The sequence below is a fragment of the Propithecus coquereli genome, unplaced genomic scaffold (assembly GCF_000956105.1).
Source record: "Propithecus coquereli isolate 6110/MARCELLA unplaced genomic scaffold, Pcoq_1.0 Scaffold235, whole genome shotgun sequence".
In the NCBI taxonomy this organism is placed as follows: Eukaryota; Metazoa; Chordata; class Mammalia; order Primates; family Indriidae; genus Propithecus; species Propithecus coquereli.
In genome coordinates this window covers 3797960-3823492 of record NW_012147897.1, presented here as the reverse complement: position 1 = coordinate 3823492, position 25533 = coordinate 3797960, and the positions used below count along the sequence as shown (strand labels likewise).

The 25533-nt window shown below is 40.8% G+C and overlaps 1 protein-coding gene across 1 annotated transcript in view; it reads left to right on the top strand.

Moving 5' to 3' along the window:
* The window catches only part of C2CD3 (C2 calcium-dependent domain containing 3), a 136321-nt gene that overhangs the window by 83043 nt on the left and 27745 nt on the right, over positions 1 to 25533 (top strand). The window contains exons 24-29 of the mRNA XM_012645685.1: positions 322 to 660; positions 13571 to 13709; positions 16213 to 16277; positions 19911 to 20116; positions 21126 to 21259; positions 23877 to 24038. Of these exons, the coding sequence (XP_012501139.1) occupies positions 322 to 660; positions 13571 to 13709; positions 16213 to 16277; positions 19911 to 20116; positions 21126 to 21259; positions 23877 to 24038 (1045 nt within the window). The remainder of the gene's footprint in view (positions 1 to 321; positions 661 to 13570; positions 13710 to 16212; positions 16278 to 19910; positions 20117 to 21125; positions 21260 to 23876; positions 24039 to 25533) is intronic.

The following is a 25533-nucleotide window of genomic DNA, read 5'->3' as shown; positions in this document are numbered from 1 at the left end:
TCCTGATTTCATCAAGTCTTAGATTTATCTAAGTCTTGTTGCCTCTCAGCACATGAATCCCTTCCACGATAACTCTGCTGTAGTCATTTGGCTTTGGCTTTGGCTTCAAATGAGAGATCTCACTACTTTCCCTTATTGAAGATAGTAGGGTCAAGGTAAAAATTTTCACGTTGTAGATCAACTTCACAATTTATTTTGCAAATTTGTGGGTTGGGGTCTGTAGGTCTTTCAAAGGAGAGCACCCTCACTGAGTATTTCCTGCAAGCTTAGAGAGTGTTCTTGGTTCCTGCTTGCTTCAACTTATTTTCCATCCTCTTATAGGTGTGTATCCTCTGTTTGGACGAAATGCCTCCAACCTCTCAGGAGCTGCCTTGCGAGTTCATGTGGTTCTTTCCTCTCTTTCCCCACCCCCTGAGCCCTCTCATGAGCTGGACTCTATGGACTGCAGCAGCCACAGTGAGTCTGAGCAGATCCCCAGAAGAAATGATGAGATCCAGCTCTCTCCACCCTGTGACCACCAGAAGTCTCCTGCCTCCACCCAGATTCCCTGCAATGGCACCACAACTGAAGTCTGCCCAGCCCAGGAGGGCCCTGCTGAGTTGGATGGAACTTTTGCAGTCAGTATCCTGGTAGAAAGAGCAATGCACTTGAGCTTGAAAGGTATGCTCTGCTCACTTACCCAGGAACATATGTCTGACTCCTCAGGGTATGTTGCTTTCTTCACAAATCTTTCAAATCACAGCAGGATCTATATGAACTGTTAATCATATTAATCAATAATTATTATATTTCTCAAGCCTAAAGGTTTAAGCAACATGAAAGCCTTTCTGAACTTAGAGCTGACCTTGTCCATTATCCTAATGTTGCATATCATAAATTCCCCAGTCCAGCCACCTGAGTATCAACCTAGATACTTCCCTTTTCCTTATCTACCATCAAATCATCAGATCCATTAAATAGTTCTATCTCTTAAATTTCTCACAGATCTCTTCCTTCTCCATTCCCACCAACTCAGGTCCTCATAATGCACCTCTAGGGCCAGGGATTCTTAACACTGGGTCTGTAAACCCCCAAGGGATCCATGGATAAAACTCAGGGTTGGATAAGAGAATAATTACATCTTTATTTTTATTAATATCTAATTAAAATTTAACATTTCCTTTAATTATGAATGTAGGCAACAGACCCTCATAATAGTAACAGTACCTTGATGTTATCAACAATCGAAATTATAGATATTTCCATATCACATTATAATTATTGCAGATATCTGAGAATATCATTTATACCTATGATTTATTTGAAACTACAGTCGTTATTACCTACAGTTAGATCTTGCTAAGAAAGCATATATTTTACTATATCACAGAGTTATTTTGTTTTGATAACTCAGTGTGAATATAACCAGATTTCTCTGTAATTCTGTGTATTTTACATTATGTATTTTAAAAAAACACTATTTAAAGAAGAGACCCATAGACTTCACCAGACTGCCAAAGGAGTCCATAGCACAAACAACTGCCCTGCCTTTATTCAGCCTTGTAATCCCTCCTAAATTTTCCCTTTGCCATCACCATTTTCTTTCGCCTGGCTAATTCCCCTCCTCGCTTAAGACTCAGCTCAGGTGTCGCCATTTACTGGGGGACTTCCCTGATATAGATGCCCCCTTCTGCTTGCTCTTCTAGCACTTTTGCCCTCTTTATCATAGCATATATCACACAGTATTGAAATTATTTCCATGGTTTTCTTCTCCACTAGTTATCAGCTATTCAAGAACAAAGACCTTATTTCATTTGTTCATTCTTCACACATTCATTCATTATTTGCTATGCGCCAAGCACTGTCCTTGGTGCCAGGGATAAAGCAGTGAAGTGAACAAAACAGTCAAAAATTGCACCCTTGTAGAGATTACATTCTAGTAGGAATATATTCATCCCTATATCCCCAGCCAATAAGGTGTGTGTGTGTGGAGGGGCGTTGTGTGTGTGTGTGACTTTGAACAAGTTATTCTTTCTCTTCATGTCTTGAATTTCTCACCTGTAAATGGCTATGATTAACAATTTTGAGTTGTGTGATGTCTAAGCCAGACAGTCATGGCCTTATGAATCCAGAAGGTTTCAATATCCATCTTTTGGTTTGGCCTCACTGTTTGCCTCCTATCATCTCTGTATTTACCTCTCTCAAATTGTACTGTGTCCTTATTCCTTTAGTAATTATTATTTATCGATAATGCCTTCTTCTCTCTACTCATGTAGCCAAGAGCCATCACTCCCAGGATTGTAAGCTTCCATAATGACCTTTGAGGTTCTCATCCATCTCATAACCTTTATGTATCAGAAACCTTGAAACATTTTATCTGAGGACAGTCTTCTCCAAATAGCCTTGCATTGCTGTATTAGAGATACTGAGATCCCATGTGAGTCACAGAATTGGAAAACAGTTTTTACTTTTTTAGTGCCCCACCAAAGCAGCCCATTTTATTTTTTTTATTTTTTTTTTTATTTTTTTTTGAGACAGAGTCTTGCTCTGTTGCCCCGGCTAGAGTGCTGTGGCTTCAGCCTAGCTCACAGCAACCTCAAACTCCTGGGCTCAAGCGATCCTTCTGCCTCAGCCTCCCAAGTAGCTGGGACTACAGGCACGCGCCACCATGCCTGGCTTATTTTTTATATATATATATTTTTAGTTGTCCAGATCATTTCTTTCTATTTTTTAGTAGAGACAGGGTCTCACTCTTGCTCAGGCTGGTCTCGAACTCCTGACCTTGAGCGATGTACCTGCCTCGGCCTCCCAGAGTGCTAGGATTACAGGCGTGAGCCACCACGCCCAGCCCAAAGCAGCCCATTTTAAAAAGAGAAAAGTCAGTAGATGAATGAGTTTAAGGAAAGTACAAAAAAGCTTCTTTTATTTTTGCAAGATTCTTTTTTGTAGTTGCATTGAGAATAAAATTCAATATACAAAAATATGGTTACATTCCATTTTAGGGGAACTCCCATATTGTAAAAAGCAAATTATACTTGTAAATTTTCAACTGGACAGAGAATTACATTTTTATGATATGACTTGGCAAGATAATTTGACAGTAATTTATGTAGCGTCTCCTGTGTGCTGAGTTCTGTTCCAGTTTTTGTACATTGATTACAGGTTGTGCATCCAAAATCCGAAAATCCAAAATGCTCCAGAATCCACAACTTTTGAATGCCAGCATGGTGCTCAAAGGAAATGCTCACTGGAGCATTTCAGATTTCAGATTTTCAGACTTGGGATGCTTAATAAGTATAATGCAAATATTCCAAAATCTGAAAAAATCAGAAATCCCAAACATTTCTGGTTCCAAGCATTTCAGATAAGGGGTAGTCAGCCTATATCTCATTTAATCCTTACCACAAGTGGGATTATGATTTGAATAAATTACAATACATAACCATTTCACAAATGAGGAAACTGAAGCTCAAAAAGGTAAAATGACCTAAAGTTACACAGTTAATAAGCTGTGCAGAGTTAGAATTCAAATCCAGCAATGTCTGGATCTAAAGCTTATGCTCTTTCCTCTATACCATCCTGCCCCTCAGGTACAAGATATAGATAGCTGTGTTTGCCAGTTAGTCCTGTCTACACTGTGTTTACCAGTCAAGTTCAGAATGGGTATGTATTGTACACTCAGTCCTATGCTAACATTGTGGGAATGGTAGTTCAATTCAGCAAAATAGTAAATGTGTGCCAGGCCAATGCCAGGCACATAGAGTGCAAAGCAGGTGACACATAGTTCCTGTCCTCCAAGAGCTGATAACCCAGTTAAGGAGATTAGCAGCTACAAAGTTAATGATATGTAAAGTAGCATGCACTGAGGGTCAAAGTATATAGTATTTAAAGAGCTTAGAAACAGAGAACCAGTATGTCTAGGAAATCAGGAGAACTTTCTAGAATTAGTAGAATTTCAAAAAGGTGAGAGTAAAATTCCAGATGAATGTTTTGATTTGAAAAAGTTATTGAAGTAGGAAAGTATGTGTTCTTGGCTTGCTTGGAGGTAGGGGTCGTAAGAGCAATTCATCCTGTTTGGTTGGAACTTATGGTTATCGAGAGGGAGTTATAAGGAATCAGGAAGAGATAAGTAAGAAAATTGCTGAGCAAGGGCCCAAAAAAGACTAATTGACATGATTTTAAAGTGACCTTGGTTAGCACAATGGTGACTTTTCTTCAGCAGTGCTTGGCTTCCTTTCCCTTCGTTCAACAACAAGCGATTGCCCTGGGCTTTGCTCATGTACCTTTCTTAGCCTGAATTCCTTTATCCCTTCCCCAGCTACCAAACTTCCTGTCATCCTACTCTTCCCCTCACTCACCCTATTCCAGCCATGCTGGCCTCTTTTTCTGCAATGTAAGGGTAGATTCCTGCCTTGGATCCTTTAGATTTGATATTCCCTCCATCTGGAATATTCCTCGCTTCTTGCATGTCTTTTTAAGTCACCTTGTCTCAGTGAGGCCTTCCTTTGCCACCCCCTCTAAAATTGCAGCCCCCTCCCCAACACATTTTGTATCCCTCCTCCCTGCTTTTTTTTTTTTTCCTTTTTTAAGAAGCTGGGTCTCACTGTTGCTCAGTCTAGCCTTGAACTCCTGGGTTCAAGGGATCTTCCTGCCTCAGCCTCCCCCGTACCTGGGACTACAGGGACATAACACTGTGCCTGGCCTGCTTTATTTTTGTCTGTAGCCATTAACAGTTTATTTTGTTTATTTTCTGTCTTTCCTAGAAGAATATAAGTCTGACAAGCCAGGGATTTTTTGTTTGTTTTCTTTTGCGCTGAATCCTCGACACTTAGAACTGCAACTGACACATAATAAGCATAAATATTTGTTAAATGAGGAAGTGGATGAATCTGAGGCCTACCTCAAATGCTTTCTTCTCATTATCTTCTCTGATTTCCTACTTTGCTCTCCCACAGGAAGATTGTTTATTGGGGCATGTAATAGAGGATAAGTCACAGGGATTAATAGATTCATTCAACAAATGCTTATTAAGTATCCACTGTGTCTAATACAGGGTATAGGATCATGGCGTCTCACATAAGAAGTTATTTCACCTCTTCTCCATTCTTATTGCCAACTTACTTGTTCAGGCCTCAGAACTTGGACTAATGTGATAGCTCTGTTAATGGTTGTTGCTTTCAATATTGTCCTCCAATATCTTTTTTATTCTGCCACTGAAATTTCACATCTGGTCAACAAAAATGACCTTGTCTCTCCACTGATTAAAATGCTTTGTTGGTTTCATATCACCTAGAGTCTTGGTCATGTAGCACACAAAGCACTACGTGTCTGGCCTAATCAGCCTTTCTAGCCTCATTTCTCACCATTTTTTACTCACATTCAACAACGTATTTTTGACTAATGTCCTATTTTCTTTTATACTACCAAGCATTTGACCATGCTGTTTACTTAGAATGCCTTTTTTTATTCTAACACTAACACTTTAAAGCCTGCCCTGACCACCCCTATTAGCAAAAAAAAACCTCCTTCTATGTTCCCAGAGCTTTCCCTTACTACTCCCACAGGTTTCCTCTTTCATATCATTTATTACTCTGTACTTAAAATGTTGATGTGTTTCTCCATGAGGCCGTCTGTTCCTTGGGGATAGGGACTGTGTGTTTGTTTCTGTGTCCCAGTACCCTGATCCTCATGATGCAGCAAAGCAAACATAATGTCCTCCTATTTTGTGAATATGAGACAGTAACACCTCTTACATTTCTGGCATGAGTGCAAACCTGTAAATCACTTGTTATTTGGCCTCCTTCTGATTAGTCAGATCAAGGCAAGCATTAAGATGGACACCTGACTTTCAGAGGTCTCTATTATGTCCTGATTTCCACCCTTGCAGTGATAAGCCCATGTAGTCCTTCCTCCCATGAACATTTATGTGTCAGTCAGGCACTGTTCTGGGCCCTGAAAGTACAGACCTGACCATTGTCTCTTTGAAATGTGCCTTCCAAATGATAATATTATAGAAAGTGGAATGGGAGTCAGAAGAATAGATTCTGGCCCTAGCTGAGCCATAAACTTGCTTTTTGACCTTGAGCAAACCCATTTCCTTTTTCCTCAACTCTAAAATGTGATGGTCATACAAGATCATCTCTAAGAGTCTCTTTAGCTCTCCTAAGAATAAAGAGCTGAGGGAGCACCCTCCAAGGCAACCTGGAAGTATGTCCCAGGCTGCAGTCTTAAACCTCAGTCCATGTTAGGAAAATAAAAAGAATAAGGAGTTGAGAGAGGCATGTGCCACTCTCTGTGAGTTAGCTATAACTTGCCAAGCTTTTGTGAAAATCATGTCGATGCTTCCTTAGTATCCGCACTGGCTTTCCTCCTGCCTTCGACAGTGTTCTCAGTAAGTCTGTCCCTTTTATGCCTTGGAAGCTCTTCCTTGGGGAAGGAAATGAGTTGTATTTTTTCATGCAAAGTTTCCATTCAGAGGATTCACAAACAGCCCTGAGCAAAGCTTAAACTTGAAGCAGCTTTGAAACTTTCCGTGGTCCCCCACTGTAGTCCTGATTTGGAAAATAAAGCTTCTTGGATACTTTTGGTAGAGAAAGCTCTGGGGAACCTTCCATTAAGAGTCAATTTTGGAGGCCGGGCGCAGTGGCTCACGCCTGTAATCCTAGCTCTCTGGGAGGCCGAGGCGGGCGGATTGTTTGAGCTCAGGAGTTCGAAACCAGCCTGAGCAAGAGCGAGACCCCGCCTCTACTAAAATTAGAAAGAAACTAATCGGCCAACTAAAAATATATAGAAAAAAAAAAATTAGCCGGGCATGGTGGCACATGCCTGTAGTCCCAGCTACTCGAGAGGCTGGGGCAGTAGGATCACTTGAGCCCAGGAGTTTGAGGTTGCTGTGAGCTAGGCTGACGCCACAGCACTCTAGCTGGGGCAACACAATGAGACTCTGTCTCAGGAAAAAAAAAAAGAAAAAGGAAAAAGAAAAAAAAAAAAAGAATCAATTTTGGCTGGTCGCGGTGGCTCAGGCCTGTAATCCTAGCACTCTGGGAGGCCGAGGCGGGAGGATCATTTGAGCTCAGGAGTTCGAGACCAGCTTGAGCAAGAGCGAGACCCTGTCTCTACTAAAAAAAGAAATAAATTGGCTGGACAACTAAAAATATATATAGAAAAAATTAGCCAGGCATTGTGGCACGTGCCTGTACCAGCTTACCCAGGAGGCTGAGTCAGAAGGATCGCTTGAGCCCAGGAGTTTGACGTTGCTGTGAGCTAGGCTGACGCCACAGCACTCTAGCCCGGGCAACAAAGTGAGGCTCTGTCTCAAAAAAAAAAAAAGAATCAATTTCAGTACTCTTAAGATTGTGCACTTACGTTAGGCAAAACAGGTGTCTCTCTCTAGCCCTGTTTTACAAATGAGGCAACTAAGGAACAGAGAGGTAAAGAAAGTGATTTAAAGTAATATAAGTTATACTCAGTAAAAACCAAAATCGGCTTCAGTATCATCAGCTTTTAGAGGTGCTCTTTAACCCACCCAACCCTCTGGGTCCCCCACCCACACACTGTGCTTTTGGCATAATCTTTATCTTATTGGGTTGTAATTATCGATTTGTGTCTGTCTACCCCAGATCAAGAATCAAATCTGACTCAACTTGTGTATGTGTGACACAGAGGAAGTGTCAGTTAATGTTAGCCTAATAGAACTGCTGGACTATATTTTTATTAACATAACAAAATTGGACATTGCTTGAGGGGAAAGTTTCTATCCATTCACTCCAAGCCAGAGGGAGAAGTTTTCTCTTAACCAAATAGAGTTAATTAGAACTATTGCAAAGGAAAAATTCTAGAGTAGGAGTCAGGAGACCTGGCTAGTTCTTCCAAATGCTAGTTAACCAGGTATGTGATGAGCAAGCCACTAAATTTCTCTGTTCCTTAGTTGCCTTGTTTGTAAAACAGGGATAGAGATGCCTATCTTACGTAATTTTCAGAGATGTTATCAACACAAGTTTATTCAGTAAGAAAACAGTTTGCCAGCTATAAAGTATTATCCAAATATTAGAAGTTGTTATTTTAATCTCATTGAAACAATTACGCTTTTCTTAATGCATAAAACTACTCTTCATACTTATGTAAAACACAGGAAATTCAGTGAAAACTCTTAAATGGTAAAGCTGGTTCACCTCAAGTCTTCTTAACTGCTCTCAGTATGTGTTCAAACCCTGTGGGAGACACAGCAGCTTGATTCTGGGCAGCCTCCAAAAGTGTTTCAGAACTTGACCTTTTCCAGAAATGTAAATAGGCACAGATGAATTTCCACCTACAAGGGAAGAGCCAGGGAAACCTGATAGACCTGCTCTCCCAAGCTGACTTCATCACCAGCCTGTTTGGCTAAAATGAGTGTTTCTGTTCAAAACTGAGTAAGCAACAGTTTTCTTCCAAAGTCAAAATAGTAGTTTTGTTTTAAGGCCTTTAGCAAATAGCAGCTTTAAAAATAAACCAGAGGCCGGGTGCGGTTGCTCACGCCTGTAATCCTAGCACTCTGGGAGGCCCAGGTGGGCGGATTGTTTGAGCTCAGGAGTTCGAGACCAGCCTGAGCAAGAGTGAGACCCTGTCTCTACTAAAAAAATAGAAAGAAATTATCTGGACAACTAAAAATATATAGAAAAAATTAGCTCATGGTGGCGCATGCCTATAGTCCCAGCTCCTCGGGAGGCTGAGGCAGAAGGATCGCTTGAGCCCAGGAGTTTGAGGTTGCTGTGAGCTAGGTTGACGCCATGGCACTCTAGCCTGGGCAACAGAGCAAGACTCTGTCTCAAAAAAAAATAAATAAATAAACCAGAGATGGGGATAGAGGGGCAGTGATATGAGAGAGATCTGAGCAAGATTGGTGTACATCTAGAATTAAAATTTATTTATTGTGGGAAGCAATTTGAGGACACATGTTTCAGATGAGAAAACTGAGGCCCAGGGAGCCAGAATGAAGTAGTGTACCCGACATGTCACAGTAAATCAATGGCAGAGTACACTAGAACGTAGGTGTCCTGCCTCTGGGAATAGCAATTGGTCCTCTCTGCTGATCTCTCTCAGGGCTTTCTTGAGCAGTTGTTGCTGTTCTCCATTGATATGAAGGCAGCTTCTCTCCTCTCCAACCCTGGCAACTATCTGTAGACAAAAGGCAGGGGGAGTCTACAAACCTTTAATAAGGGCCTTGGGCCTACTCCACATTCAAGGAGCCCTCAGTCTAGTGAGGGCAACACAGATTATTATAGAGTATGGTGAGAACTGCTGTGATAGAGGCAGGTTATCTCTGCCTGGTTACAAGGGTTTATGACATTTTATTGGAAGAAATCAGTTGAAGCTTGAGAACTACAAAGGAAAGTGGGAGAAAGCGAGAGAAAGAGAGATGGAAGATGTATCAAGCAAGGTCCAGTTACAGGAAACAACTCACTCGAGCCATTTTAAGCAGAAAGAAATTTAACGTGGAGTATTAAGGTACTCTAAGTTCTTGGAAGGGCTAGAGGATTGAGATCTAGGCTAAACTTTCTGGAGGGAACCACTAGATCTTTTAAGTTCAGAATACAATGCCAGGCCGGGCATGGTGGCTCACGCCTGTAATCCTAGTGTTACAGCAGAGATGACCGGGAATAGACCGAGAGACACACACGGAGATACAGCAAAACAGGTTTTATACTTCACGCTGGCCGGCAATTGGCCCAGAGGGGAATTTGTTCTCCCCAAATTCTGAGCACCAGACAAAGAGCACTGCAGTCTTTTATATACTCTGCTTAAGGAGGAGGGGCACGGTTACAACAGGGTTAACTTTAGTGAGGCAGAGTCCTAAGTTACTTTACAGCCTGGTGCACTAATTGCTACAGGTGATTTATGAGGGTGGCAGCTGTGGGGCGGGGATGAGTTGCATGGGAGGAGGCCCAGGGAAGGATGCAAGGGAGAAAACCTGGTAGTGGAATTTTCCAATTTTGCACTTCACTAGCACTCTGGGAGGCTGAGGCGGGAGGATCGCTCAAGGTCAGGAGTTCGAGACCAGCCTGAGCAAGAGTGAGACTCCGTCTCTACTAAAAAATAGAAAGAAATTAGCTGGAAAACTAAAAATACATATAGAAAAAACTAGCCAGGCATGGTGGCACATGCCTGTAGTCCCAGCTACTCGGGAGACTGGGGCAGAAGGATCGCTTGAGCCCAGGAGCTTGAGGTTGCTGTGAGCTAGGATGATGCCACAGCACTCTAGCCCAGGCAACAGAGCCAGACTCTGTCTCAAAAAAAAAAAAAAAAGAATACAATGCCAAAACTGACATCTAAGAATCAGAAATTATCATTATCACCATTGCCACAGGGCCTCTCTGCAACCAGGGACCAAACCCTGGAACAGAAAATGCAGTGTCTCTTCAGTCATCCTTGTTATTAGCAAAAGCAGAAGGAAAGGGAACATGTCCTCTGCTTGACGTCTGCCTTCCAAATTTTTTGTTAGGGCATCTAATTGGTAGGAGCTAATTTGCATCCATACCCTAGCTGCAAAAGAGTCCGGGAAGTGTAGTGTTTAATGCTTTCAGTCTCTACAGTAAAGGAATACAATACAATAAAAGTACACAATGTTGGAAGCTGAGCAGTCCAATCCACATAAATAGTTTAGTTTCACTAAAATAAAACTTTTAAGAAGATAGCTCACTAGATAAAAGTACTATTAATGCTATTTTATACACTTTACATTAGTAATGACATAAGTTCTATATTATTGATTTTCATTAATTTAACTGTTCTTTGCTTACTACTATTAAATTAGAATCATCTTTCCCTGCTCTTTCTGAAAATATGCTTGTAAACTGATTTTGCCATGTTGTAGTCAGTTGTTTTTTTGTTTTGTTTCTTGTATAGTTCTTCTCTATATCTTTAATCCTCTTCTAATTCTGAGGCTCCTCTGCCTCTTGGTTCAGCCTTTCTCCAGGTCCTGCTTTGTTGGCAACTCTTTCACATGCCTCATCTCTCCTGCCTTGCGGATGCCACCAGATCTCACTTTCTTTTCCTCCTCTTCAGTTCTCTTTGCCAAGGACTCCTTTCAAAATGTCCATTCCCTTTTCTGTTCCCATCACTCAGTTTTTTTCTTTATTAATTATCCCCAGGAAGGACTGAAAAAGTAATGCCAGCTGGTCTGGTTTTGTTCTCTGAGGTACTAGAAGTCACAAGATTAAATAACATGGCACGTCAATCTTATACCAAGATTTGAGAACAAAAATATTGTTTCTAGTTTATATAAATATGGCTGTATTATGGAATATAATATAAGACATTCATGCATTTCTAAGATAAAATATAAGTCTGCTAATTAATATCATGCTTATTGTAGCTGTTTCAAGGCGACAGGGACTCCTACACTTCAGAGTTTAGTGTTTACTCCTGTTGGGTTATCGTTACTTTGGTGGGAAAGTTTGAAAAGAATTGGTCTACTCTAATGGAAACTCTTTTAGTTCAGGAAAATTATGTCACAGCAAAGCTGCACCTACTTCTTTTTCCCTAAAAGAAAGTTGAAGTTTGAGAGCTCTAACTGGGGGTATAAAGGTCAGGGTTCCAACAATAGTCTAGAGAGGCTTCTCAGAGTATGTGGTGCTAGAGCCTGTCTTTTAAAGGCACTTATTAAATATTATACTGCTTACAGAGGGGAGTAAAATCAGCAGTTCCCAAGTATGAATTTATCAGATTGTTTCCTGTCCAGAGGAACAGACTGTGGTCCTAGAGGAGTAATTACTGAAAGGAGCACCCATATAGAGAAAGAACAGGGTGGAGCCTCAAAGATGAATTTCTCTTATGAGAAGTAGGAGTATGGGTTTGCAGAATCCTTGAACTAGACAGGTAGAAAGAAGACAAACCAGTTAGAATCCACATACAGAAGAATTTGTTCCCTGGAGCACATAAATTATGTTTAATACATACTTCTTGACCGGGCGCAGTGGCTCACGCCTGTAATCCTAGCACTCTGTGAGGCCGAAGTGGGCGGATCGTTTGAGCTCAGGAGTTCCAGACCAGCCTGAGCAAGAGCGAGACCCCGCCTCTACCAAAAAAAATAGAAAGAAATTAATTGGACAGCTAAAAATATACAGAAAAAATTAGCCGGGCATGGTGGCGCGTGCCTGTAGTCCCAGCTACCTGGGAGGCTGAGGCAGGAGGGTCGCTTGAGCCCAGGAGTTTGAGGTTGCTGTGAGCTAGGCTGATGCCACGGCACTCTAGCCTGGGCAACAGAGTGAGACTCTGTCTCAAAAAAAAAGACATACTTCTTTTTCTTCTTTTCTCTTTTCTGCTCTGCTGCTGATTTTTTCCTTCATCTGTAATCCTGATATTCATAGCATTTTAGAGCTGAAAGGAATCTCCTGGAATAGATAGCCTATATTTTTAAAAGTCTCTTTTATTCAGTGCTATCCAAAAGAACTTTCTACTATGATGTAAGTGTTCTTTGTCTTCAGTGTCCAGTATGGTAGCAACTAGCCCCATGTGGCTGTTGAGCACTTGAGATAGTGCATCCACAGAACTGAATTTTTAGTCTTATTTAATTTTAATTAATTTAAAGTAAAATAGCCACATGTGGCCAGTGGGCTATCTTACTGGAAGCTCAGTTAGACTATCTAGTATCATCAACCATCTTCATTTTACATTGTTTTAAGACAAAATAAATAACTTGACTGAGTCTGCCACATTGGAAACCTGATCTTGTAAAAGTTAACATTAGGTATCCTCACCAGCACAGCACCTAGTGCTTTACATTCGTTAACTCCATAATAGAGGCAATATAGGAGATGGTTTAGAGTATGTACTCTAGAGCCAGAATCCTTGAATTTGACTCCCAGTTTTACCATCTAATAAATGTGTAACCAACTGATTTAATCTCTCAGTACCCCAGGTTTTTTAAAAATCTTAGTATTTACTTTTATCCTTACAACATCTTAAGAGATGTAAGTATAATGTGCCCTATTTTACAGTTGAAGAAGCTGTGGCCTAGATCAGCAGTCACCAACCTTTTTGGCACCAGGGACTGGTTTCATGGAAGACAGTTTTTCCACAAATGGGGGTGGGAGGGTAGAAGGCAGAGCTCAGGTGGTGAGGAGCCTCTGTAAATACAGATGAAGCTTCGCTTGCTTGCCCACCACTCACCTCCTGCTGTGCAGCTTGGTTCCTAACAGGCCATGTACTGGTACTGGTCTGTGCCCTGGGGTTGGAAACCGCAGGCCTAAATAATCCTTGCCTAAGGTCACACAGCATGTATATAGCAGAGCTGATAATTGGTCATCTGATTCTTAAATCCAGGACTCGTTGCAGTTCCATGCTATCTTTTGCCTCTCGACCCAGTATTTTCCATCATCCCACAAAGTACAAGGAGATAGGAGAAGTCACTTTTTGCCGGGCAATATTGATGAACTAAGCCTTAAAAGGACAGGTATAGTAGCAGAAAGGTCACTGAAAACGTTTCAGATACAAGGAATAGCTCAAGCAAAGACCCAAAGGTAGAAGAGGACTAGCAATAGTCCTGCTTGTATCTGTATAATGGGAGGCTTCTTCAGTACCTAAAATACAGTCACTCTGCTATATTCTATTTCAGGGAGCCCCTTGATGGAGCGGAAAGTGTCAATACCCAGTTGTTGTGTATCCTTTGCAACAGCCGATGAGCCATCTCCTATATATACTCAGGTGGTTGAAAACACAAATTCTCCCATCTGGAATTTTCAACAGCAATCAAGGTTTGTATTCTCTGATGTCCATGAGCCTTCCAGAATCTACATTTTGCTCCCAGAGATAAACTCAGAGCAAGAATTATAACCCACATGATTTTTGAGCACATTTAGAAAATGCTTTTCTTATCCAAGCAATTATTTAGTCCTAGTATTTATGAATTCACAGCTAGTAGTGGTTTAAAGGTTTTATTGTAGTGTTTTCAACTTTGTTCAGTACAGCTCAAAAATTATTCACTGAGAGGGTCTTTTATATGCCCAGCTCTGTTTTAGGCACTTGGAATTAAAAGATGGTTAAGACACTCTCTGCTATGGAGAAGTTGATGATCTACTTGGGAAGAAATACCAATAAAAAATTACAATCAAGTGTGTAAAGAGATGTAAAAAGGATGCTGTTGGAGCTCAGAAAAAAGATTATTCAGACCAACCTGGAATGTCAGGGAAGGCTTCGTGAATAAGACACCTCAGCTAAATACTGAGGAATGTTGTATACAAGTTATTCAGATTACAAAGGGTGGGAAGGATATTCCAAGCAGAGAGGACTGATCTCAGGAAAGGCTGCAAATTATTTGTCCTTGGAAAAGATTTCTGGTGTAGTGGAAAGAGCCAGGGCTTTGGAACCAGAGAGACTTGGCCTCCAACCCTATCTCTGTCACTTACTAGCTGTGTGATCAAGTTGCATAACATCTCTGGGCCACAGATTCCTCATCTGTAAAGTGGGAATAGTTTTTACAGGGTCATTGTGAGGTTGAAATTAGATGACATTTAGGACCTCATAGTACATAGTAGGTATAAACAAATGTTAGATCTCCTTTGGAAGGCTCAAAACATAGGAGATAGAGTCCTGTCAGTCATGTTGCAATGGCACTCAGGGGTAGGGGATGTCACAGGAGGCCAAGAATTAAACTTTATAAAAGGTGATGCAGTGTTAGGATAATAGTAATAACAATAATTAGTATTAGAACTCACACTGCATCACCTTTTAGAAGTTTAATTCTTGTCCACCAAGAGTAGCTGTACTTCATGATGTCTGATCTATTTTCTCACTGTGTTTGTGTACTTAATTGAATCTCAGCCGTTGATCACATGTTCAGTGTTTTTAATTTGAGGCTGGCCTGAGTCAGGAGCTAAAACTGCAGTGAAAACTAAGTACAAATAGTACTATGGTGAGCTACTGGGAATTATAGATATTCTGGCCATAGTGCCCAGGGTACTTTATATAAAATATCAAATCTACCCCAAAAACAGGAAACCAGAGGATTGCACTTCTAAACGAAGGTGATTTATTCATTCACAACCTAACATAATTACAAAACTTTATGAACTTGTTAAAGGGACATTATCAATCTCCCAATTTCATCCTTTCACTTTACAGTTGAGGAGATTATGGCCCAGGGAGGTTACATAGCCTGTTGGTAACAGAGGCAAGATTAGAAGAAAGATGAATAATGGTGCTGTTTATAATTTCTTTATCACAATATTGTTTCCTTTAATCCACCTAGCAACTTGTAGGTAGGTAATATCCCATTTAACAGGTAGGAGAACCAAGACTCAAAGAAGGTAAGTACATGCTCTGAGTCACTCAGGTAATAATAGTAGAACTGTAATTCAAAGATGAGTCATTTGACTCCCAGCTAGAATTAGAATCTCTGACATAGTATTTCTTTCACTTTAGTGCCATGCCTCTCTTAGTCTTGAAGTAGGCTTTCTTCAGTTCCCCAGTGGTGTTGGAATCAGATCCCTTGGTTTTCTCTACATCTCCATCTTGTTCACCTGGAGCAGTGGCACCTGGTTTGGAACTTTCCAAAGCTTTGATATTTAAGACTGTAATTTACTTCATATAAAAATATATTAGAGGTACTCAGTAAATTTCACTTCAGCTTCTTTATCTGGTATGAAAATTGGGCACTTTCTTATTTTGTTGCCTTGCCTCTGCATGGTGTAGCATTGGAGTTAGGCAACCCAGGGTTCACATCCCAGCCCTGACACTGACTCTTATGTGACCTCGAGCAAATCACTTTACCTCTCTGAGCCCAATTTATCATCTGTAAAAGAGGGACAATAATACCCCTATCATAGGCTTTTGTGATGATTGAATGTATTAATATATGAAACACTTGGCACCATGCCTGGCCCCCATGGTAGCCACTCAGTAAATGTTTTTTTCTCTTCCTTCTCCCTTCTCACCATTCCCCCACTCTAAGGCATAAGAAGAATCCTTGCCCATTCCAGTAAAACTGTTCAGTGTGCATTGAGGAGCTTCCTTTCCACGCTCCCTCCCCTGTCTTAGAGAAACATCGGAGGTCGGGAAGGAAGCATTGCATCGGGGGCCTGAGCTTCCATCCTCTCATTTTAACTTTGAAGATAAAAATATATCCTAAAAGATGGCTGTGAAGACGAAATCAAATAGTGCTGGGAAAGTGCTTGGCAAACTACAAGATATTCTTCAAATCTAAGTTTTATACTAGAGAAGATTCATACACAGTTAATTTATGGTAGTTTTTCTTAATAGGTTATCAAAAGAGCTTCTTCTGGACCCACAGCAAACCTTGGTCTTCAAAGTGTGGCATAAAGGAGGTATGAACTCTGTTCCATGAATATCTAGCTGGTTGTAAAAACAAGCTCACATACTGTTGACAATTCGCCAATCCTTTTCTTTTTTTAACCAAGTAAAGCCATGCACTGATGAGGCTGGGAATACAGATATATGGTAGAGGGTAATCCCACAACATGCCATGTTGTTCTCCAATGGAATTTAAATACTTAGAAGTCATCTACGGCCCTACCACCCTGAATGCGCCCGATCTCGTCTAAATACTTAGAAGTCACATCATTTTGTTTGACTGCCTGCTTAGAGCAGAAATCTTAGAACATTTGAGTCTTTGCAGTTTTATCTGTCAGCAGTCATTACATACAGCATGCCACACGCAAGTGGTTTCTCCCCACTTTGTATGATATTATGCCTTCTGTTGACTCTGGCTTATTAACCAAGACCCTGGCATTTTCAGGCAGTACACAAGACTATAGTCTCCCAGCTTATTCTTCCTTGTTTTAAGACCCTCCCCAAGAGGGAGGTGCTGACAACTTTTTCTCTGAACCCAGTTTTACTCAGCTACCATTTATTAAGAGGCATAACACAGTAGTGTTAAAAGCTTTGACTCTGGCTGGGTGCATTGGCTCATGCCTATAATCTTAGTCTGGGAGGCTGAGGCAGGAGGATCGCTTGAGGTCAGGAATTCAAGACCAACCTGAGCAAGACCCTGTCTCTACCAAAAGTAGAAAAAATTAGCCAGGCATGGTGGCACATATTGGTAGTCCCAGTGACTCAGGAGGCTGAGGCAGGAGGATCACTTGAGCCCAGGAATTTGAGGTTGCAGTGACCTGTGATGATACCACTGCACTCTACCTGGGGTGACAGAGGGAGACTCTGTCTCAAAAAAAAAAAAACAACCCAAAAACCTTGACTCTGAGGTGAGACTCTTGGAGTCAAATGCTGATTCTACCACTTACTGTAGCCATGTGACCTTGGGTGAATGACTTAATTTCTCTGTGCTTCAGTTTTCTTATCTATAAAATGGGGATAATAATAGTACCTACTTTATAGAGTTTTTGGGGAATTAAGTGAGAACCTGAAACTTAGTAAATACCACATCAGTTTTTCTTGTTTTAATTAGTAAGTGGCAATGTGCCAAGAGCTTTACAAACATCTCTAATCCTTCAAGGTAAAATATAGTTAGTCTAATTTTCTGTGTGTAAAGGCTGAAGACCAAGGAAGTTTAGTGGCTATTAACTGGTGGAGCCAGTATTTGAACCCTATACAGCATTCATTGTTTGTACTTCCCCATGCTAGTAAGATCAAACGAATCGGAAAAATGAGGTAGTAAGGACATCCAGCCGTCTCACAGCTTAGAAAATTTTGTCTCACTACATCTCTCCTGTAAATCTAGCTCCTTTAAGATTCCTGCTATGTCCTGGTTTCCAAACCTTTAGTTGTTTTGAGTCACCGACAGAGCCTACAGAGTCATAGTTTTTTGTTTGCCAGTGGTAAATTTTAGAGCTAACCTCAAACACTAATAAAGACCTGAGAGTAATTAGGGCGTAAAGGGAATTGACTTAACTTTCTCTCTGCCTGTGCTCATGTTTGTGAGTGCTGCTGCGAACTCCTTATTTTGATGATTGGTTTCATGCTATTGCTTTTGATTCACTTAAGTCCCCTACCACTACCCAACCTCATAAATGCCGCAGGAGCTGATCATAAATCACTTTTCTCTGAATCAGTACAAGGAATTCCTGCTGTATTTAGTTAGCTAGGCTCCACACTCCTCTCTTGCTTTTCTGCTTCTGTGCTCTCTAAAGTACTACAGAAATTGTCAAGCAGACCAGGGTTCACAGTTCAGCACTTAATTTAGCTTTAGTCTTATGCAGACCTAGGTTCAAATCTTGGCTCTGCTGTTTACCAACAGTGTGATCTGAAGTAAGTCACTTTACCTCTCACCTTTCTTTCCTTATTTGTAAAATTAGGATAATAGTACCTGGTTTTTTGAAGATTAGAGATAATATATATAAAGTAGTTGGCTCATAATTATCTCTTAACAAATGGAGCTATTTTTTTTTATTATGCCTACTATGTGGCAAGTACTGTGCTAGGGCTTTTGGGTATAGGGAAAAAGATAACACCCACTACATTCCAGGATCCCTAGAGGATCCTTTAAGATCCTATTATAAATGAAGGTGAGGAAAATGCCTAGACCAAACTGACCATTACTCATTTAGTTGTATCTTTCAGTGCATGTAGATCTCTCTCTCCCCTTAACTCCATCCTTTCCACACAAACTCAACAAACCTGTTACAGAAAGTATTTAAATCCAAACAAAATGTGTCCAACACATATTTGAGTTCCTCCTCTGTGCCAGGCACTATACTAAGTGCTGGGGATACAAAGGTAAAACAAGACAGACATGATTCCTGTCCTCACAGAGATTACAGTCGTGGAAGACACAAAACATTACAGTATAGCAAATACAAAGGCCTGGGGTAAGTAAAGAGTATGAGGGACATTCAAGATGACTAGAACATACACTGCAAAGGGAGAATTGGGGGTTGTCCTGCTAAATCTGATGTTAAATTTAGCCCTTCAAGGCTATTCTTTTCCTCCATGATGTGCTCAGCCAAAATTCTCCTCAAGTATGTTTAGGACATAGAGCTTTCATGTTGGCAGAACCCTCAAAGTGTGGTTACCCAGCATTACAGTGTATCAAGAACAAGCTACATGTCTGATAACCAAATAAAGTAAGATTATTTTTCTTAGCAAAGCTATAACAAATCTTTAGAGTGCAAAGATTTGTGGGGGTAGGAATTACTTGACCCCTACTCTGGAGACTACAGCTTTAAGTGTTCATAGAATCAAAGACTCTCCAGGTTGAAGGGAGGATCTTAAATCTGGTTCCATACCTCTCATTATATGTATATGACTTAAAGCTCAGGGAGTTAGAGGAATTTGTCTTTCTTTTGTGATTTGTGTCACTTTGTTCTTAATTAAATATAATATATATATATGTCATAGCAACCTCAAACTCCTGGGCTCAAGTAATCCTCCCATCTCAGCCTCCCAAGTAGCTGGGACTACAGGCGTACGCCACCAAGCCTGGCTAATGTTTTCTATTTTTAGTTGTCTAGCTAATTTCTATTTTCTTAGTAGAGCTGGGGTCTCGCTCTTGCTCAGGCTGATCTCAAACTCCTGACCTCAAGCAATCCTCCTGCCTCAGCCTCCCAGAGTGCTAGGATTACAGGCGTGAGCCACCACACCCAGCCAGAAAATTTGGAAAATATAGACAAATATAAATAGGAAAATGCAAATCCCTCATAATTTTATAATTTCATGACCCATTGCCCTGAGGAAAATCACTGAGACATGATAGCCTAGGGAAAAGAAGTGTTTCTTAAGTTTAGGGATGTTTTCTAATTGTGTGTATCAAGAGGACAATGCTCAACCCTGCCAGCTTTTCCCGGCCATACAGAAAGGGAAATACATAATAGTGAAATCAGGCTCTGGCTACCACTCTCTCTCAACCTCATTATCTGTTTTCTGTGATGGCTTTGGAATCACTGAACTCCCCCAACCCCCTGAATCAGCATCTCTGTGAGCAGCCTCTAATCTCAATGGCAGGACATGCCCAGCCGCACTGCCCAGCTCTTCTCTTTCCCCCACAGATGAGGAGAGGGTGATTGGCTTTGCCTCGGTGGACCTTTCCCCACTTCTCTCTGGCTTCCAGTTTGTCTGTGGCTGGTACAACATCACAGACTTCAGTGGAGAATGCCAAGGGCAGATAAAAGTTGCTGTCTCCCCTTTGGAGAGTTTGATGCACTTCAAAGAAGAGAGGCAAGCAAGGCGTGGGGCGGAAACCCCAGGATCACTGGTATGTGTCCTAACCAATGAGGGTTGTACTTAGCAAAATCTGTAAGAAGATCCTTTACATGTATTTCATACTTTCCTGCTTATAGAATATGTTATGTAGTAGTTGTGTCTTGTAACAACCTCCTGACCTTTTGGGGGTGATGAAAATATTCTGGAATTAGATATTAGTGATGGTTACACAACTCTGAATATACTGAAAACCAGTGAATTGAACACTTTAAAAGGGTGAATTTCATAATACATGAATTATGTTTCTATTTCCAAAGAAAAAACAAAGTTAGTTGCAATGTAGAATCTGAAACCATATCAGCTGACTTTTTTTTTTGACTCTGTAACATTGAAATCATTAATCTTTCATTTTAAGAAATGAAAGACAATGGGAAGAGGGGAACGGATGATGGGGTAAGTGTAGACAACTCTTTTAAGGAGTTTAACTGTAAAAGAAAGGAGAATTTTCCGGACTATCCTAGGTAGAGGAGCTCTATCAAAGCAAAGTCTGGATTATATTCATCTCTCTAGCATTTACACCTGGCCCAGGGACTGGCACAGAGTGTTTATCAATAAAGAATGAATGAGTGAATGGGAAAATGACCAAGAGTTCATTAGTCCCTATATAGGAATATCTTTCTTCAGATCAACCCTGGTAATCATGAGATGAGAAGTTTCACAACCAGATTATCCTCATATGTAAAGTAAATGTAAAATGATACCCAGCCAGGAGTTCACAAACTAGCTGGAGGTGCAAGAGCATAAATATAGATAAAGCAACTAACTAGAAAGCAATCTGATAGCATAGTCTATGAATTGGGGCTAATAATAGTACCTAGAAGATGTTTGTAAAGTTTAAATGAGAAAATATATGTAAATTGCTTAACACAGTGTTCAATACCTAGAAAGTATTCAGTAAATTATGTTTATACACAATTAATTTTACAAATTTGTTTATACACTTCTTTGTTCCAAAAGGATTTGTGGTGACAAGTTTACCATGTTTCTCATTGTTTCTGCAGCTTCCAATATACAGTCCCTTTTCCTTCCCTTCCGCTGATGTGCGTGTTACATTCTCCAGCAACATTGCAAGACAGACCCCAAACCAACTTGCTCACATCTCGTCAAAGGAGCTTGATTTATCTTCTCCTGGAAGGTGAGTGAATTCTTAATGATGAGCAGAAATGGGGTCAAAGAGTGGAAGTGTATGAACTGCCTTACCATTTCTCTCTTTCCTTTATGAGAGGAAGAAGTGAGACAAGGTAAGAGCTTTGTTGATCTTCTTTCACAACCCTGAGAACTCCAAGACCCTATGAAAACAAAGGTTTTATAAAATAAGAGCTAGAATGTTTACTGCTATCAAAAAGATCACTTCAGTACAAGCGAAGTTAAGGCCTCTTATCCTTAGAGGCTTTTAACCTTTATTCCTAAACTCAGTCACCAGCACTGTGAGAAATATATCATCTTTCCCCTCCCAAAACTATGTGCTAAGTTATTTTGCAAAAAGTAGCTGGCTCATCCTTTTCACTAAGCCAACCTTGGATATGCATATGGCCACTGGGGCTAGAAGATGTTCCATCCTGTCAAAGGACAGGGTCTAAGAGTAAAATTGCCTCTTTCCACTCCACTTCCTTCTAAGCCCTAGTGTCATTTCGCATCCCCCTTCTTCCATCAGAGTCTTTCCCATATTTTTCTTTCCAACTCAGGGAGAAGGCACAGAATCTTCCCCCACAGCAGCCCCTGCTACAACAACAGTTACTGAGTAAACCCTTTATTCCAAAAAAGATATACTAAAACTACTTAATCACTCTAAGACCCATTTCAGTGCTATATGGTTTTCTACTTGCTCAGTGTATGAAGACATCCTCTGCCCTCTGTACAAAGGAAACTATGTGTCTGTCAATTCCTAGATCCCAGGTTTAGATAATTCCTTTGTTATCTATTTTATACTTTGACCATAGCCAATCAGTGAGCCATATGGATAGGATGAGAGTATCTCTGGTGCCCACCATTTGGTAATTTTAAAAGCTAAAAGTTTAACAGTTTGCTTTTGTTCACATAAAAATGCCTTGTTAACACTTCAGAAAAGCCACATGAGAATCCCTGCTGGCTTTGTGGAAATGGACAATCTGATCCTAAAATTCATATGGAAATTCAAGGCACACAGAATAGGCAAAACAACCTTGAAAAAAGAGAACAAAGTTCCCAATCTCAAAGCTTAATACAAGGCTACAATAAACAAGACAATATGGTCCTGGCACAAAGATAGAAATAAAGATCATGGAATCGAATTTATAAACCAAAAATAAATTTTCAACAAGGATGCTAAGACTGTTTAATGAGGAAAGAAGAGTCTTTTCAACAAATTGTGCTGGTACAACTTGGATATCCACACGCAAATGATTGAAGTTGGACCTTTTCCTCACACCATACACAAAAAATTAGCTCCAAATGGGTCATGTAGCTAAATGTAAGACCTAAAACTATTCAAAGAAAATGTAGGAGTAAATCTTTGTAAGGTTGGATTAGACAACAATTCCTTAGATAACAACACCAAAAGCACAAGTAACAAAAAAAATAGATAAATTGGATTCATCAAAATTAAAAACTTGCACACTGCACATGATACCATCAAGAAGGTGAAAAGAAGGCCGGGCATGGTGGCTCACACCTGTAATCCTAGCACTCTGGGAGGCTGAGGAGGGAGGATCGCTTGAGCTCAGGAGTTCAAGACCAGCCTGAGCAAGAGCGAGACCCCGTCTCTACTAAAAAATAGAAAAAAATTATCTGGACAACCAAAAATATATAGAAAACAAAAATTAGCCGGGCATGGCGGTACATGCCTGTAGTCCCTGCTACAAGGGAGGCTGAGGCAGGAGGATTGCTTGAGCCCAGGAGTTTGAGGTTGCTGTGAGCTAGGCTGAAGCCACGGCACTCTAGCCCGGGCAACAGAGTGAGACTCTGTCTCAAAAAAAAAAAAAAAAAAAGGAATGAAGTACTGATACATGCTACAGTATAGATGAAGCTTGAAAACATTATACTAAATGAAGGAAGCCAGTCACAAAAAAACATGTATTGTATGATTCTGTTTGTATGAAATATCCAGAATAGGCAAATCCATAGAGGCAGAAAGTGAACTAGTAGTTGCCTAGGACTAGTAAATGTGAAATGATTGCTAATGGATATGGAGTTTCTTTTGGGGGTAATGAAAATAGTCTAAAATTGATTGTGGTGACAGTTGTACAACTCTGTGAATATACTAAAAACCATTGAATTGTATACTCCAAATGGGTGAATTATATGGTATGTGAATTATATCTCAACAAAGCTATTATTTTAAAAGAAGAAGAAGATTGAGTCACATTCTTAAATACCATGCTCAGGAATTTGAGATTTGTTCTGTAGATAAAAAGGAAAAGCCAAAGCTGGAAGGGAATGATTAATTTGGTTAATACACATTGAATGCTTACAACAGGGCTTGGCATATAATAAGGAATCCAAATATATTGTTGTTCTTGTTATTGCTACTTCACATTTATGTTTTAGAAAAATCACTCAGGCTACAATGTGAAAAATGGTTAAAAGGAGGGTGGGCAAGACTGAAGACTAGATTATTTGAGAAACATTTGTCATCCAAGAAGGAGTGGAGGAAGCCAGAACTGTGGTAGTGGGGATAGATTTGCAGTACCATTTCAGGAAAGTGATTTGTTTGTTGTCATACTAGGATTTTTCTCATTGGTTGGGATTTATTTTGCTCCCATTTTTCTTGACAGAACCAGTACCACAAGAAGCCAGGCATCACGCCATGAAGAGCATGTGCAGAACATACGCCGATTTCATGAATCCCTGCAGCAGGGAGAGGCAATCTTGCCATGTGATGACAAACTGACCGTATCACCTTTGTCCTACCATACCTCCATTCTGACTTCTCTCAGGTGAGGCTCTCTGCTGAGAAAAGACGCAGGAAACCGTAGTGGGGCACAAGGTGTGAATAGACAATGGCAACACGCATTACTGCTTTGCCATCAGCTGCCACCACTCTGGGAGGGTTGGTAGAGGGCTCTTGCGCATGTCAGTGTCAGGTTGGACCCTGGAGCCTCATAGACTCCCTCCTAGATGAATCTGTCTCAGCTTGAGGCCTTCCATTCATTCAGGGGACTCTATTACTGATCCTCCTACAAATGTCGAAACTTTTGGTTTTCAGCAAGACTTAATAATAAACACCCTCACATCTACATAGCCTCACATCCTCTTTACAGTTTACCAAGCCTCATCCTACTCTCTTTTTTTTTTTTTTGAGGCAGAATCTCACTCTGTTGCCCTGACTAGAGTGAGTGCCGTGGTGTTAGCCTAGCTCACAGCAACCTTAAACTCCTGGGCTCAAGCTATCCTACTGCCTCAGCCTCCCGAGTAGCCAGGACTGCAGACATGCACCACCATGCCTGGCTAATTTTTTCTATGTATTTTTAGTTGTCCAGATAATTTCTTTCTATTTTTTTTTTAGTAGAGACGGAGTCTCGCTCTTGCTCAGGCTGGTCTCAAGCTCCTGAGCTCAAACAATCCGCCCGCCTCGGCCTCCCAGAGTGCTAGGATTACGGGCATGAGCCACCGCGCCCGGCCTCATCCTACTCTCTTTATCCTCACAACCATTGACTTCTTCTAGACCACATCTATCCTGTTAACCCTTTCCTTTTCCTTTCTTTGTATCATTAGCATATGAGCCAAAGAATCACGGTAAGAATTGAAAGGGCTATTATATATAGATCAGCTAGATCAGCCCCTAGATTATCTAATGAGAAGTGTTGTACAGTGGAAAGGACTAGGCATCAGAGTCAGATAAACTTGACCTCCATTCCTGGCTCTGCCATTCTTAGTAGAGGAGATAGCCATGTTGCCAGATAGTTATAATGCGGGGTGGTAAGAGCGGCAGGTTTCCTGGCCACAGGTAGACAGAGAAATGAGTAACATTCTGGGTTGGTCATGGAAAGATTAAAAGAAGTCGCATTTGAACTGGTCTTTGAAGGAAGAGGTCAACATATGTGAAGGGCATTCTGTGCAGAAAGAACATGTGCCAAGGCTCAGAGGCATGAAACAAGTCAATTTTGGAGAAATAGCAGCAGTGCAGTTAGGAAAAAGCTGAACATAAGATGCAAGGAGCAGGGTGAGTTTTGTAGGGGTCAGATCATGAAGGGCCTTGAATATCAGGCCAAGAGTTGAACTTTTAGTGTTATTTTCAAGTGGAAAGTGATGGGGAGAGGGAAGGAGGAGAGTGTGAAAAGTCTGAGGAGAAAAAAAGTTTAAAAGATTTTATATTTGAGGCCGGGCGCGGTGGCTCACGCCGGTAATCCTAGCACTCTGGGAGGCCGAGGCGGGCGGATTGTTTGAGCTCAGGAGTTCGAAACCAGCCTGAGCAAGAGCGAGACCCCGTCT